Source organism: Hyperolius riggenbachi, chromosome 2 (genome assembly GCF_040937935.1).
Source record: "Hyperolius riggenbachi isolate aHypRig1 chromosome 2, aHypRig1.pri, whole genome shotgun sequence".
Taxonomy (NCBI): Eukaryota; Metazoa; Chordata; class Amphibia; order Anura; family Hyperoliidae; genus Hyperolius; species Hyperolius riggenbachi.
In genome coordinates this window covers 459,918,941-459,934,599 of record NC_090647.1, presented here as the reverse complement: position 1 = coordinate 459,934,599, position 15,659 = coordinate 459,918,941, and the positions used below count along the sequence as shown (strand labels likewise).

The window sequence follows — 15,659 nt, the reverse complement described above, 5'->3', positions numbered from 1 at the left end:
TCATGCCTTAGTAGTGTCCCACCTGAAACAAGCATGCGGCTAATGTAGTCAGACTGCAGTCAATCATCTGATCTGCACGCTTGTTTAGAGTCTATGGATGAGAGTATTAGAGACAGAAGCTTAACAGGGCAGCCAGGCAATCTGTATTGTTTAAAAGGAAATAAATATGTCAGCTTCCATATCCCTCCTAGTCCAGGTGTACTTAAAGAAAATCCCTTGGCTTGGTGCTGCCTACTGGAAGTGCGGTCTATCCCTGAGGTCTATTTTGGGGAAACAGTCTTTTACAGGAGGTTTTTGATTAGGGTTCTGTTATAGGAACTATAAAGAGACAGGGGGCACACCATCTGTTAAAGATCGATGAGAAACACTATATGTTATTGGGGTCTATTATGGGATCTGTATTTTTACTGGGACATACATGCTGCCTAATTATGTTATTTCGGCAAAAAAAACTGGCCCAATTTTGTTATTATGCTGCCTAGTTTTTATTTGGGGGGCATGTTGCTTCCTTGTTATTTCAGGGACGTTGTACTGCCTGCTTACATTTTTGGGAGGGACCAGATGTCTAATTATTATTAGTGGGACTACCTACTTTGCCACTTAGTCCACAGCATCATAGTAAATGCAGGACATTGGGTCCCTGCTCTGATTGGCCGAGGGAGATGCCAGTCATGAATTAGGAGCACAGCATACAGTCCCTTGCGAGCCCACCCACACAACTATCGGCGCCAATAGACGGCGTGACCGTGAGGGGACCGCTGCTATGGGACCTTATAAAGCTAGGGGCAAGTCAGTCATGTCTCTAGTTGAGTGCACTGGCTATAGCTTTTGAAACAAGGAAGGCTACTGGATATGCTAAAATCCAGTGTAGTGACGTAACAAGTGACGCAAGAATCCACATAACCCCCATGGATTAGCTGCAAATGTAGACAAAAACTCTATGGAGGCATTATGCAAATTATATCTCACTCTGGCATCCTGTGGTATACTGTTAGCAGCAACAAGACACATGCGGCTGGATAGTGTAATGGTTAAGGGCTCTGCCTGTGCAGTAAAACCAGCACCTATTCAGTAGGAGATCTTGGGCAAGATTACCTAACACTGCTATTGCCTATTGAGCGAGTCCTAGTGGCTGCAGCTCTGGCACTTTGAGTCCGCCAAGAGAAAAGCACAATATAAATGTTCTGTGTCTTGACATGTCTTGTAAGTGTAAGGTAGGCGTGACTCATGTATTGCATAGAAGGAGAAAGCAAGCCACATATCGGTTTAGCCTGCAAAGATGAGGCTATGATGCTTTTTTGTTATTTTCTTTGATGTTGCATAGCACTGTTAAGAACTTTTGCACCTTACATTCGCCCCTGACAAAGCCCCTATCTTTTATGGGGTGAAACGTGGTAGTTCATGTCTATGTCACGGTTTCTGTAGGCTGATTAGTTTTAATACAACTATAGTAAAAGGTCAATTTTAAATCTCCTGAACCAGTATAATATTGTGTTGTTCTATGGTAGAGATTAGATTATGAACTTCTAGGAGGGCCAGCTAGTAACATGTACTTTGTCCAAAAATATTAAAAACAAACAAAACAAAAAAGACATGGGCCAAAAGAACCCAAGTATATAAATGACAGGAACATGTCAATAAATAATGCTAAAGGAAAGGAGCCGACATCCAGAACTGAATGGCAAAGCAATGTTTGATGATTACAGAACATCTGAACTCTTCTTACAATCACAGGCCTGTGGTCATCACAAAGAAGGGTTATCACAAGGAGAAACGTTAAGTACCTGGCTTCTTAGCTGTGCAATCTCGCGCTTGCTGGGTGCATTGTTCTTTAAGTGGTCCAGCATGATTTGAGCATCTGCAAGGAGAGCTTTTGTTCTCTTCAGGTCTTTTCTCAGACGTTTCTCAGTCTCGAAGTCCCGATGACTGACCTGAGACCAGAAAAGAGCATGGATCAGGATAGAGAAAAGCTGTGCGGAATATTGTGGCAGACTCTGCAATGTCAGCTGCAGAGTTCACCATACCTGTTCGCTAACGGAATTCAATCTGCTCTCCAGGTCTCTCTTCTCTCTCAGCACCTTCTGTTTGTCCTCATATTCCTCTTCTAATTGAACCTCCATCTGTTTCAGCTGTTAAAAATGGAAATTGAGGTAACGTCAGTGGAGAATTCTGACACAACAGACACCATGCTCTAATCCCAATTATGGGCCGGAGTGAAGGTTACACTTCGTTTTTGCTGTGAGATATTGATCTACTGTTTGGACTGTATCTGGACAGCAATTCCCATGTCACATGGATGAGAGCGTTGTTGTGATTTATACCATTCTTGTCATAGCTATAAACTGTCGCAGCATCAGCCATCTATTTTTGCACAGACTCTCAAGGATTCTCGAAATTTCGGTTTCATCATCAGTGTCCCATGCTGGCGACACTACTGCTACAGACAGACACTGTCCTATTACATCTGCAGCAGAGGTATGTGATGGCTTATGCTGGATGGAGGCACACACACACACACACACACACACACACACACACACACAAAACACACAACAGGGGAGAAAGGACAGCGCGCCCTAAAACCAGGCCGCATCTGAAATGACTACCAACAGAGCCGTGCAGAGTCCCCTGGAGGTAAATACACACCCAAACAAATGCTAAACCAGGCACTAGAGCCCTAACCTCTGAATGAAAATGGAATGCACATATGAAATACCAAATGGGCGCAAATAGCTATAAGGTAAAGTTAAATTTTTTAGACAGCAGGGAGAGGTGGCAGCAAGAAATGACAGATGCAGCATGGCTTGGGAATTGCTGATACCTCTCCATGCAGTACATACACACACACACACACACACACACTAACAGGGCCAGATTTCTGGATAGGCCATCAGTTTATCTCATTAGTTTACTTTCACTTCAGGTTCAGTGTAATATCATACAGAGCAGGGCTGCTGGATCACTCATGTTAGGGTTTTAGTAAATCAGGCCCAATATGCAGGTGATTGACATCACATGTGTTATTCAAATCAACAGCTTTGAAGGTATGGCTTAAAAATATTACCTTTTTCTGACAAGACTGGCGGATCTCCTCCACCTCCTCGTCTTTGTTCTCCAGTTCCTTGGAGTGTGACTGGCGGAGCCGCTCCATCTCCATTTCCAAGCGCAGCTTAGACTAGGAAACAACAAAAACCTTTATTATTCAATACCAATTCACAAAAAGTCTTAAAAATAACCAGTTACTGTCAGTGAGTATAGGAAATGCTCGTCCCCACTTTGGTATGTGGATCTCTACCTGGTGGTGTTCATGCCCACAAAAATTAACCAACCATTAATAAAGGAGCTTGTAAAAACTCTCAAAGGAGGATGATGAACAACAAGCGGTTTACTTTTCCTCCTTCTTGTTCATCGGAGTGCCTCCTTTCTACCCTTGTTCCTCGGGATGCCTCCTTTCTGCCCTTGTTCATCAGGGTGCCTCCTTTCTACCCTTGTTCATCGGAGTGCCTCCTTTCTACCCTTGTTCCTCGGGGTGCCTTCTTTCTGCCCATGTTCCTCGGAGTGCCTCCTTTCTACCCTTGTTCATCGGAGTGCCTCCTTTCTACCCTTGTTCCTCGGGATGCCTCCTTTCTGCCCTTGTTCATCGGGGTGCCTCCTTTCTGCCCTTGTTCATCGGGGTGCCTCCTTTCTACCCTTGTTCCTCGGGATGCCTCCTTTCTGCCCTTGTTCATCGGGGTGCCTCCTTTCTGCCCTTGTTCCTCGGGGTGCCTCCTTTCTGCCCTTGTTCCTCGGAGTGCCTCCTTTCTACCCTTGTTCATCGGAGTGCCTCCTTTCTACCCTTGTTCATCGGGGGAGCCTCCCTTCTGCCCTTGTTCATCGGGGTGCCTACTTTCTGCCCATGTTCCTCGGGGTGCCTCCTTTCTGCCCATGTGCCTCCTTTCTGCCCTTGTTCATCGGGTGCCTCCTTTCTACCCTTGTTGTTTATCAGGGCACCTCTTATACCTGCCCCATTTTAAAGAGGATCTTTACTGAATATAATTTAATAAATAAAATTGCTTATATTAATTATTCGCAGTTTGCCAATCTTTCCTTACCCTGATTTACATTCTTACATTTATCACAGGTGGCAACAGTTTTAATGTTGGCCAGGTGCATCACTGCGGCATGCTTGTTTACTGTGTGTTTCGATACCAGCAGAAACAACATCTGGTCTCCCAGAGTGCACTGAAAGGAGAAGCTTTGTGTCATGATAGCCTAGGCTAATCATCACTGGGAGGGTGAGGTTACAGAACATTATATAAGGCACCAAAAGACAGTTAAGGAACATCTTGCTGCAGGGTACAGCTTCCCATACAAATGTCTGTTTCGGATTTCTTTCAAGGGGTAAATCAAATTCCAAATCCAAGCATAAAAAAAAAATTGAAAAAAAATAAAAATCTATATCTGCTGTCAGCAAGAGCCTGTTACCCCTAACACTAGAAATAAATGGCTGCTGTTTTTTCTACAGACGTATCATGGTTGATGTTACATGATGGAAACTGAAATTATCTAGAAAGCAGTGGGTGGTTCCTTAGGAATCAAAAGTGCAGATCTGAGGCCAGGGTGTGACAGACAGTGTAAAGTAGTATAAAATCCCTGTTGGCTGCCAGCACAGTATTGTATTGTATTTATTGTATTGTATTTGAATTAAGGTTGGAGGACTGTGGATATTAAATCAGTAATGTACAGTATTTGTATGTAGCTGCTTAGTATTTATATAGTGCTGACATGCTTCACAGCATTTTACAGATTTTATAGTAAAGTCACTAACCATCTATTATGTGTATATCTATGCATTACCAGCTATAACCACAGGGAGGCAGTGAGTTCTAGTAACACATTTCTTACTATTTCCTGTGTCTGTAAAGCCAAGCTTACCTCGGGTAATGTCTTTTCCAGTAGTCCGAGTGACAGCACCCCTCCTATGAGACTTGTCTCCCTCCTAAACTTTGGACAGGAAGCTAGAAGATACAAATTTGCATAACAGGCAGGCAGGAGTAGTATATAAAGATGTTACCCACCAAAGGTATCCAGTTATAAAAAAAGACACGGACAACATATGCTGCTGAAACAATACTTTAATTATCCCCTCTAATAGGGTGGGCCGGAGGGGTGCTGTCACTCGGACTACTGGAAAAGACATTACCCGAGGTAAGCTTGGCTTTCCCAGAACGTCCTCCTGACAGCACCCCTCCTATGAGACGATAAACAAGAACATTATACACTAGGGAGGGACTACTGCCTGCAACACTTTTCTTCCAAATGACAGATCAGTATTGGCTAATAAGTTTAGTCTATAATGTTTCACAAACGTATTTTGGCTGGACCAGGTGGCCGCTCTGCAAATCTGCTCTATCGAGGCGCCTGCCCTCTCTGCCCAAGATGTTGATACGCCTCTTGTGGAGTGAGCTTTAATCGAGGTTGGTAAAGGTCTCCCTTGAGCCCGATAAGCCGCAGTGATAGCTTGTCTGATCCATCTTGCAATTGATGGTTTAGAGGCTTGCCTTCCTTTGAATTTCCCCGCAAACAGCACCAACAAGGCATCTGATTTTCTCAAAGATACAGTCCTTTCCAGATAATGAAGGATACACCTTCTAACATCCAAACAATGAAGTTTCTTCTCCTTCTCATTCGTTGGTTTATCACAGAATGATGGCAGAAAGATCTCCTGAGATCGATGAAATTTTGAAGACACTTTAGGAAGGAATGCAAAGTCTGGACGCAGAGTAATCCTATCCTCTGAGATAGTACAATAAGGTTGCTTAATGGATAAGGCCTGAAGTTCGCTGACTCTCCTGGCTGTGGTGATTGCCAGAAGAAAGGCCGTTTTCAACGTCAGAAGTTTATCCGGAATCTGATCCAGAGGCTCAAAGGGATGTTCACAAAGACTCTGCAACACGATATTCGAGTCCCAAGGAGGCACCTTAGATATCACCACCGGCCTGAGACGTTTAATTCCCTGAAAAAAACGAAGAAAAAACTCTTCCTGAGCTAATCTTCTTTCTAAATATACACTTAAAGCTGCTGTCTGAACTTTAAGAGTACTGGCACTTAATCCCATGTGAAATCCATCCTGAAGAAACTCCAGAGCTGAGGCGGAAAGTGTAGGATCATTATCCTTTCTAGTACACCATTCACAGTAAATGTTCCATGTTTTTTGATAAATCTGCCTCGTAACCTTCTTGCGGGATTGTATTAACGTCTCAGAAAGTCCATCCGAAAACCCCTTTGATTTCAGGATTCCCCACTCAACCTCCATGCTGAAAGGTGAAGGCGCTTGAGGTCCGGGTGAAGAACTGGGCCCTGCGACAACAGATCTGTTCTGAGTGGAAACAATATTGGTTGACATATTGCTAACTTCTGTAACAGAGCAAACCATGGTCTTTTCGGCCAGAAAGGTACTATGAGGATTACTTGTGCTCTGTCCTGCATAATTTTGTTCAGAACCCTTGATATTAGAGGTATTGGAGGAAATGCATACACCAGGTTCAACCTCCACTCTATGGAGAAGGCGTCTATCTGCCACGGATTGTCCTTTGGATACAGGGAGCAAAAGTTTTGACACTTTGAATTTTGCCTCCTTGCGAATAAGTCTACTGCAGGAATGCCCCATGCCTGACTGATCTGAACAAATACTTCTGGATTCAGAGACCACTCGTCCTGTAATATCGCTGACCTGCTGAGATAGTCTGCTACAACATTGCAAGTCCCCTTCAGATGAATCGCCCTGATGGAAGATAAGCTGTTCTCTGCCCAATGCAGAATTCTTGCTGTCTGAGACCACAACCGAGGACTTCTTGTCCCTCCCTGATGATTCAGGTAAGCCACTACACTGCTGTTGTCGGACCTGATCAGGACGTGACAGTGCTTGATCTGATCCTTGAAGAATTGAAGGCCTCTCCATACTGCTTCCAGTTCTCTGCTGTTGGAGGATCGTCTTGCCATTGTACTGGACCACTGACCCTGTGCTGGAAGAGAGTCCATGTGAGCGCCCCACCCCCATGTACTGGCATCCGTCGTTATGATTCTTTGAACTGGAAAAAACCACATGCGACCTTCTGACAGGTGAGACAGTTCCTGCCACCAGTTTAATGACACTTTTACACTGTATGGGATCAGAATCTTCCTTTCTAGGGCTGAAATAGTCCTGTTCCAGCTCCTTAATATCCACAACTGCAGGGTCCTGGCATGGAATTGACCCCATTGTACTGCAGGGAAGACTGAGCTTAACAGACCGAGTAATGCCATGGCTTTTCTTATACTGATGGCTCTTGATTCCTGAAAAGAAAGAACAGACTTAAGTACTGCCGAAATTTTCCTTTCTGGGAGAAAAACTCTTTCTTGGCGGGAGGAAAAAATAAATCCCAGATATTCCATAGACTGGCTGGGTATTAGTGCAGATTTTGACCAGTTAATTAACCAGCCTAAAGACTCTAGACTGTCAATGCATAATTTAACCTGATCACTTACAGACTGTAAAGAATTACCCCAAATTAGTAAATCATCTAGGTAAGCAATGATGTTAATGGATCTACACCTTAAGACTGCCAATACTTCTGCCATCACCTTTGTGAACAGCCAAGGGGATGAAGCTAGCCCAAAAGGTAACACATTAAATTGGAAATGTCTTACCTCTTCTTGAAGGTGAATTGCAAATCTTAGGAACTGCTGGGACTCTAGATGGACTGGCACATGCAGGTAGGCATCTTTGAGGTCCAGAGAAGCTAGAAAACAGTCTTTTTGCAACAGGGTTATTACAGAATTCACATTGTCCATTCGAAACTTCCTGTATTTTACGGCCTTGTTCAACCCCTTTAAATTTAGAATAAATCTGAAGGCTCCCTGAGGCTTTTTTATCAGAAAAACTGGTGAGTAGAACCCTTGGCCTCTCTGGCAGGATGGTACTTCTCTGATCACTCTTTTCTCCAGAAGGGAAACCACTTCCTCCTGTAACGCCTGTCTTTGGTCTGTTGACCTTGGTTGCGGAGTTACCACATACTGCTGGGGTGGGGGATATTCGAATTCTATTCTGTACCCTTCCAATATTATTTTCAAGAGCCACTGACTTGTGAACCGCTGGCACCACGTTTCGTAGTAGTGGGAAAGCCTTCCCCCTACTGGAATACTGGCGTCATTGCTTATTGGGTTGGTTGGGCCGGGGAAAAAGAGCCTTCCCTTTTTGGTTTCTACTTGGAATCCACTTTTTCCTAGGTGGGATCTTTGCCTCAGGTTCCCTGTTGCCACTGCGAGCTGGGCCCTTGTACTGAAAAGCTCTCTTTTTTGTCGGAAAATTTTTCTTATAGTCTGAGGTTCTTTCTAGCGTCTGGTCTAGCTTTGAACCAAATAACAGCTCACCTTCACAGGGTAAACCACATAACTTGGAGCGAGACGAATTGTCCCCCTGCCAAGTCTTCACCCATATGCCTCTCCTTGCCGAGTTAACAAGGGCAGTTGTTCTGGCTGTTAATTTAACCGTGTCATCCGCTGCATCTGTTAAGTAATTAGTAGAGAAAGAGACTTGGGCCAAAACGCCCTCCTTTCAGGGTCATCCCACTCCTTCCCAATCATTGACTTTAGAGAGGAATGGACTGGGATGAAGCAATTCTGGGGTTCCGCCAAACTCACGTACATCTGATCCAAGGGGGTCAAGGATTTTCGCTCCACTGTTATACCCATAGTGCTCTGCATAGCAGACAACAAGTCCTTCATTAAGTTAGGTGCAAAAGCGAACTTCTGAGGAACCTCTGGGTTCTCCTCCTCTTCTCCAGAAATTTCCTCTAAAGATGAAATTTCTCCTTCCTCTCCTGATAATTCTGAATCCCCTGACTCATTATCCTTCCTTTTACGTTTAGCTGCAATTTGATGCGGTGAAGTGGGAACCTGTAAGGCTTCCCCCACCTCAATCACCAGGGCTGGAGGATTTCCGTCTAAAGGAGCAGGTATAGCACCAGTAACAGAGGCTGAAGTAGAAGGAACTGCAGACTCCGCCAATGTAGAATCCTTTATCTCTTTAATGGCCGAGGCCATCTCAGACCGCATCCACCCCATCAAGTCCTTAAACACCACTGGGGATTCCTCTTTGACTACTTTCTCTCTACATGACTGGCAAAGTTTCTTTGTAGAGGAAGAATAGAAGCGTGAGTTACACATAACACAGCGTTTCTCAGTTCTGCCCGAAGCTTGTCCACCTTGAGTTTGCTGAGACACCGATTTCTCCTTATCACTTTTTGAGGGTTTAGGCTAAAAAAGAAATAAAGAGACTATCAGCCTTACAAGGTGGACCCAGACACTTACAAACAGCCCTCTCAAAGCCTGATAACCTCTAGCTCACCAGAGAGGGGATAGCGCCAGACTCCGCAGAAGTCAGAGGAGAAGGGCCTACAGCGTCCTCCATGATCACCGACAGCAATGGTGATCGTGGCTCAACATATACATATATATACCTCTCGGAATTACCTGCAGCTGAAGTCAATTTTCTTTCCCCGCCGCGGCCCCTGCCGCTGCCGTCAGCTGACACGTCATGCGGGACGCATGCGCATGACGTCACATCCGCCCGGAACTTCCGGTATGCGCTCCTGCCGCCATAAAGCTTCTGCATCTCTGGGAGAAGCCTCCTCCACGCTGTGCGCTGGACCAGCCGAGTCCCCTGCTCAGCCTTAGTATGCCCGCGCTGCACCGCTGCCCTCGCCGCCTGACGTAGTAGCACTGGAGACCTCTCAAAGCGTCCCGTCCGGGACAGGAAAAACAACTGGATACCTTTGGTGGGTAACATCTTTATATACTACTCCTGCCTGCCTGTTATGCAAATTTGTATCTTCTAGCTTCCTGTCCAAAGTTTAGGAGGGAGACAAGTCTCATAGGAGGGGTGCTGTCAGGAGGACGTTCTGGGAAAGATAGTTGTAAATAAACGTGTTTGTTATTTCGTGTGTTCTGGTCAAGAACCATTAGCCCTGAGGTCTGATTAATATGTGTTTCTCCTAACTTTTATATTAGGTTTACAATCGAATATAATGCCTACCATAGTCCTTTGTCCATCATAATCTAGGGCCAATTTCTTTTTAAAGTGGACCTGAACTCTTGCACAGGACACAAGGAAAACATAACAGAAATGCACCCTGTATGTATTTAAAGAGTTTAGTCTGTGTAATTCCCCCTCATTTGTGTCTAATAACCCCCCTGTGTCCCATGACTGCCTATAGCAGATAAGCAGATAAGCCCATTTGAAAGCACAGGCTGTAAACAATATGTCTGCTTCCATGAATCAGGAAGTAGAAACTATGCAGATTTATGATTTGTATCAGTTGTAACAAATAAATGTTTTTTTGAATAAAGGTTATTATGCTGTTGTGTATCTTTTAGAGCAGAGAGGAGTTCCGAGTTCATGTCCACTTTAAGGGAAAAGCCAATGAAGGGGCAATGCAGACACGAGGAGGACATATAAAATCTATGCAGATAGTGCCCTTGCTGACCACAACACGACTAAAGTGTGTTGTAGTAGATCAGAGACCTGTCACAGTACATAAAGATGTTTCTTACTATCCTGGACCAATGCTTTATTAACAAAGTCAAATTAATATGATAGTTACTGAAGAAAATAAGTAATGTGATGAGTTTTTCTAGTCTACTACAGCTAGAAATAAAAAGGTAATGTTGTGCCCGATTATCAAATGTTTCATGTGCACTACCTTTTAATTGAATGACGAAAATGGTAATTATTATACGCTAATTGTTTGTGGGGCGAAGGAGACCGGTGGGACTGAAGGACCACACAGGGGGAAGATGCAGGTAGTCTGTGACATCGCGGTGGGTCAGTGGGCAATCGCAAGTTGGGAACTCCCAGTCTTTGGAATATAAGACACAAATTTTTTTCTCTCCCCATTTTTAGGGGGAGAAAAGTGCATCGAATATTGTTTTTCATTGGAGAAAAAAAAAACCCCAACATCTTGGAAATGGACCAATCGAAGTCCTCAGCTTCTGCATTATTTGACTGGTCCATTTCCAAGCCACATAAAATTAACATAAAATATGCATCAACTCAAAATGATTAGCATCTTATTAGTTAATATTGTGCCAATTCACTAGAAACTACAGCAATGACATTACTACTTCCTGTAGGCTAAATAAGAAAAAAAACGAACTCATGAAAGCTTCCTCAGAAACCTCTGCTCATCCTGCACAGATGCACAAGCATATGATAGGTGGTCCAAGGATTGATCTTCAGAAGCGTAGCTAGGGTTTTCAGCACCCGGGGACAAAGACCGGTTTAGTACCCCCTTCCCCGTGGTTAGGTTTGCTGTGCTTGTAATGCTCTCCTTTGAGCGTCTGTGCGCTACATCCCCCTTCCCCCACCTACACACACACAATCCGCTGTTTTGCCATTATACACTCTGTTATTAGGTCTTCACTAGGACTTTTTACCCATGAACTAATGGCTGCCGCATTAGCTTTACTTTACACACATAGACTGCGCTGTCGAAACTGCTGGCAGCTCTTCCTGCTAGCTAGCCACACATTCTCAGGGAGCAGGGCTTTTCCCAGCCAGGCATGGGCACCTCCACTGCTGTATCTAGTTTCTCTGGTGGGGCAAGGTGGAAGAGGCCACAGGATAATAGCTAATTCTGTGCATCATTGAAGATATGCCGCCAAGGGCAGCCACTGAGCTCCTCTAAATCACTGCGCCCAGGGACATATGTCCCCTCTTGTTCCCCCCTTAGCTATGCCTCTGCCGATCTTCTACAACAAAACACTCTGAAAAAAATGGCTGTCTCTAGTCTGATAAAAACTGCTGTGAAATAATATTTTTGCTTGCCCTCCATTGTTACTGAAAAAATCCACCATTTACTTCAAATTTCTGAAGGGTCCATTTGTGCTTTTCTGCAACAGCTTATTCTACTCCATTCTGCCTACGCTCTGATCACCGCATTGCGTTTTAGTGGGCTAATGACTCCCTTAAACAAATGTTAGGCATTGAAAATAAGAACAGTGAAGACCAGGCTGGACCATGCACCAAAGTGCTGCAGAAATCGCTGATGTAAGCAAAACTATTCTTACTGCTTTCACCTGCCAAACCCCACTCACAATGACTTGCAGCATTTGTCAGAGGTGTTCCGTAGAATCATACTCTGGTGTTACGTGATACAGGTGCTGCTATTCAAACGGACTCAGCACAGAATATCCGATAAACTTCCCAGGAAGTTTACCCAGGAATTAATCAGCTCATCTCGCTTGCTGATACTGATATTTCTAGAATTATTCAGAACACAAGTATGAACTGTGAGTGGTATCAACCTGTTATATGGTTCTGTATACAGGGTGCAACTATTAGCCGAGAGATGTGGGGGCCCTTACTACTTACCCTCTATCCCTCCGATATAGGGGCTCCTTCTCTAGGTTAAGAATGGATGTGGCTATGCTTGGTATGTGTGGGAGGATCATGTTGGCCACACGTTACATGACCTCTGGGCAAGTGGACCCCAGGCTGGTGGAGCGACCAAGAGAAGATAGGGAAAGGGGGTGAACATTGAATTGGGGCAACAAAATTTTTCTGTGAGCCTCTATGATTTGTAGTTACACCACTGTCTGCTTGGCTATCTTTTAGCCTTAACGGGGGAAGGGGGGGCAACCGGCTCAGCTTGAGCAAGACGAAGAAATAACTGTATGACAACCAGTCATTATTATTATTATTATTAATTGAATTTAAAAAGTATCAACACATTACACAGCACTGGACATTAAATAAGGTTACATACAATGCTAACAAGGGTTGGCAGACAGAACTGTAGCACAGGGTCATACAAGGAAAACCGTGTACAAGGAACATGATCATGCGATTTGGGATCCGGTCACAGAGACCCAGTAATTCAAGTCCAAGTCAGTCCATTGGCAAGGTGCTCAATGATTAGGGTGCATGACCAAGTAAGATACACTGGGGGGGCCTGCCAAAGGCAGTCCGAAACTACCTTTTACTGGTGCGAAGCGACCACTGACTAAAATAAATTCTGCCCGGTGCTATGGGTTGCTAAATTTTGCACAAGATCATGCTTCTCTACAGTTTTGGTAAAAAAAAAAAAAGGCCTAAAGTACTAAATTGAAGCCAAGATACTCAGCAGACCATCCCACCCCAATCCCTCAGCCAGCCATCCTGCTGAGATGCCTTCAGTGCTTATTCTGCAAGCATGGAAGGATCCATCAAAACAGAAAAGAATATGCCTTTAAAACACCCCCCGGCGTGCAGTAAAGCAGAGTGAGTGTCCCCGAGTGGTGCATGCAGAATGGAGACTCGCAGGCCCCAGGCCACATTTCCTACAAAGAGATGATATAAGCAGTGAGCAGAAAGCACTAAGTGCTGAAGGTATAGGAACTGAGGCCAAGCAAGTCTCCCGATGACCATTCATCTCTCTGGCCCATTCGCTGACTCTGCAATTGCTCCTTGATGTGCGGACAGCTAATGGCACTTCTTTAACTTTTACGGCTACCAAGAGGAAGATATATAGGAAGCGGCTGGAGAACAGTGATGCTAGGCAGCGGCGTATCCGATGAACAAGGACATGAATTCTCACCGTTTATTCTATAGCGGCTGTGATGGCAGCCAGGAAACTCGTGCTGAGCAGTCTGCGGCTGAACAGCTTCCTCCGCTCTCCTCCCATACCTGTTCCCAAGCCAGCAGAGAAGATTTACACAACAAGCTTATGGCTTTTCCTCTACCTCAGGAAACAATCTCCTTTCCAGCAAGCCCATTTAAAGCCCATATTTTAATTGTTGGCACTGGAATAAATCCACTAACTGATTTACTAATGGAGAATGCTCCTTAAAGAGAAACTCTAGGAAAATATACAAAACAAATACAATAACATATTCCACAAAGCATCTATTTTAAAATTAAAAGAATAAGACAAGACAAGACAAATAACATTTATATTGCGCTTTTCTCCTGGCGGACTCAAAGCGCCAGAGCTGCAGCCACTAATAGGACGCACTCTATAGGCAGTAGCAGTGTTAGGGAGACTTGCCAAAGGTCTCCTACTGAATAGGTGCTGGCTTACTGAACAGGCAGAGCCGAGATTCGAACCCTGGTCTCCTGTGTCAGAGGCAGAGCCCTTAACCATTACACCATCCAGCCACTACTAAAATAATACAATTGGATACCTGTCAGCAAGTTTACAGAGGCGCCAGTAGTGTAAAATTAGATAAAATTCTTAAAAACAGGGAGGCCGTTGGTGGACCTACCTCCCCAATATAGACACAAGATAATGTCGAATTTTCAACACAAAAATAGTTTATTTACATACTCCAATTTAATTGCAATGTGTTTCGCGGGCTCAACCCACTTCATCAGGCTATAGACAGGAGTATAACACTTGTAGTCAGGATCAGTCTGCTTAGCGCCTTAGGATTATTCTGGAGTTCTGTGTTAGGCATTGTTAGACGGAAGGGTTCTGTGTTGGGCATTGTTAGAGGGAGGGTTCTGTGTTAGGCATGGTTAGAGGGAGGGTTCTGTGTTAGGCATTGTTAGATGGAAGGTTCTGTGTTAGGCATGGTTAGAGGGAGGGTTCTGTGTTTGGTGGCAATGTTAGAAGGAGGGTTCTGTGTTAGGCATTGTTAGACGGAAGGGTTCTGTGTTGGGCATTGTTAGAGGGAGGGTTCTGTGTTAGGCATGGTTAGAGGGAGGGTTCTGTGTTAGGCATTGTTAGATGGAAGGTTCTGTGTTAGGCATGGTTAGAGGGAGGGTTCTGTGTTTGGTGGCAATGTTAGAAGGAGGGTTCTGTGTTAGGCATTGTTAGACGGAAGGGTTCTGTGTTGGGCATTGTTAGAGGGAGGGTTCTGTGTTAGGCATGGTTAGAGGGAGGGTTCTGTGTTAGGCATTGTTAGATGGAAGGTTTTGTGTTAGGCATGGTTAGAGGGAGGGTTCTGTGTTAGGCATTGTTAGAGGGAGGGTTCTGTGTTAGGCATTGTTAGAGGGAGGGTTCTGTGTTAGGCATTGTTAGAGGGAGGGTTCTGTGTTAGGCATTGTTAGAGGGAGGGTTCTGTGTTAGGCATTGTTAGAGGGAGGGTTCTGTGTTAGGCATTGTTAGAGGCAGGGTTCTGTGTTAGGCATTGTTAGAGGCAGGGTTCTGTGTTAGGCATTGTTAGAGGCAGGGTTCTGTGTTAGGCATTGTTAGAGGCAGGGTTCTGTGTTAGGCATTGTTAGAGGGAGGGCTCTGTGTTAGGCATTGTTAGAGGGAGGGCTCTGTGTTAGGCATTGTTAGAGGGAGGGTTCTGTGTTAGGCATTGTTAGAGGGAGGGTTCTGTGTTAGGCATTGTAAGAGGGAGGGTTCTGTGTTAGGCATTGTTAGAGGGAGGGTTCTGTGTTAGGCATTGTTAGAGGGAGGGTTCTGTGTTAGGCATTGTTAGAGGGAGGGTTCTGTGTTAGGCATTGTTAGAGGGAGGGTTCTGTGTCAGGCATTGTTAGAGGGAGGGTTCTATGTTAGGCATTGTTAGAGGGAGGGTTCTATGTTAGGCATTGTTAGAGGGAGGGTTCTGTGTTAGGCATTGTTAGAGGGAGGGTTCTATGTTAAGCATTGTTAGAGGGAGGGTGCTGTGTGAGAGCTTGGTTAAGTTTTTTTTTAACATCGGTAAAGATTACC

The 15,659-nt window shown here is 44.6% G+C and overlaps 1 protein-coding gene across 24 annotated transcripts in view; it reads right to left on the bottom strand.

The window, feature by feature from the left end:
- The window catches only part of MYO18A (myosin XVIIIA), a 488,146-nt gene that overhangs the window by 78,864 nt on the left and 393,623 nt on the right, over nt 1–15,659 (bottom strand). For all 24 annotated transcript variants that reach the window (XM_068270111.1, XM_068270110.1, XM_068270109.1 and 21 more), the window contains 3 exons: nt 3,065–3,175; nt 2,025–2,129; nt 1,785–1,931 (listed from right to left, as the gene is read on the bottom strand). In XM_068270111.1, the coding sequence (XP_068126212.1) occupies nt 1,785–1,931; nt 2,025–2,129; nt 3,065–3,175 (363 nt within the window). The remainder of the gene's footprint in view (nt 1–1,784; nt 1,932–2,024; nt 2,130–3,064; nt 3,176–15,659) is intronic.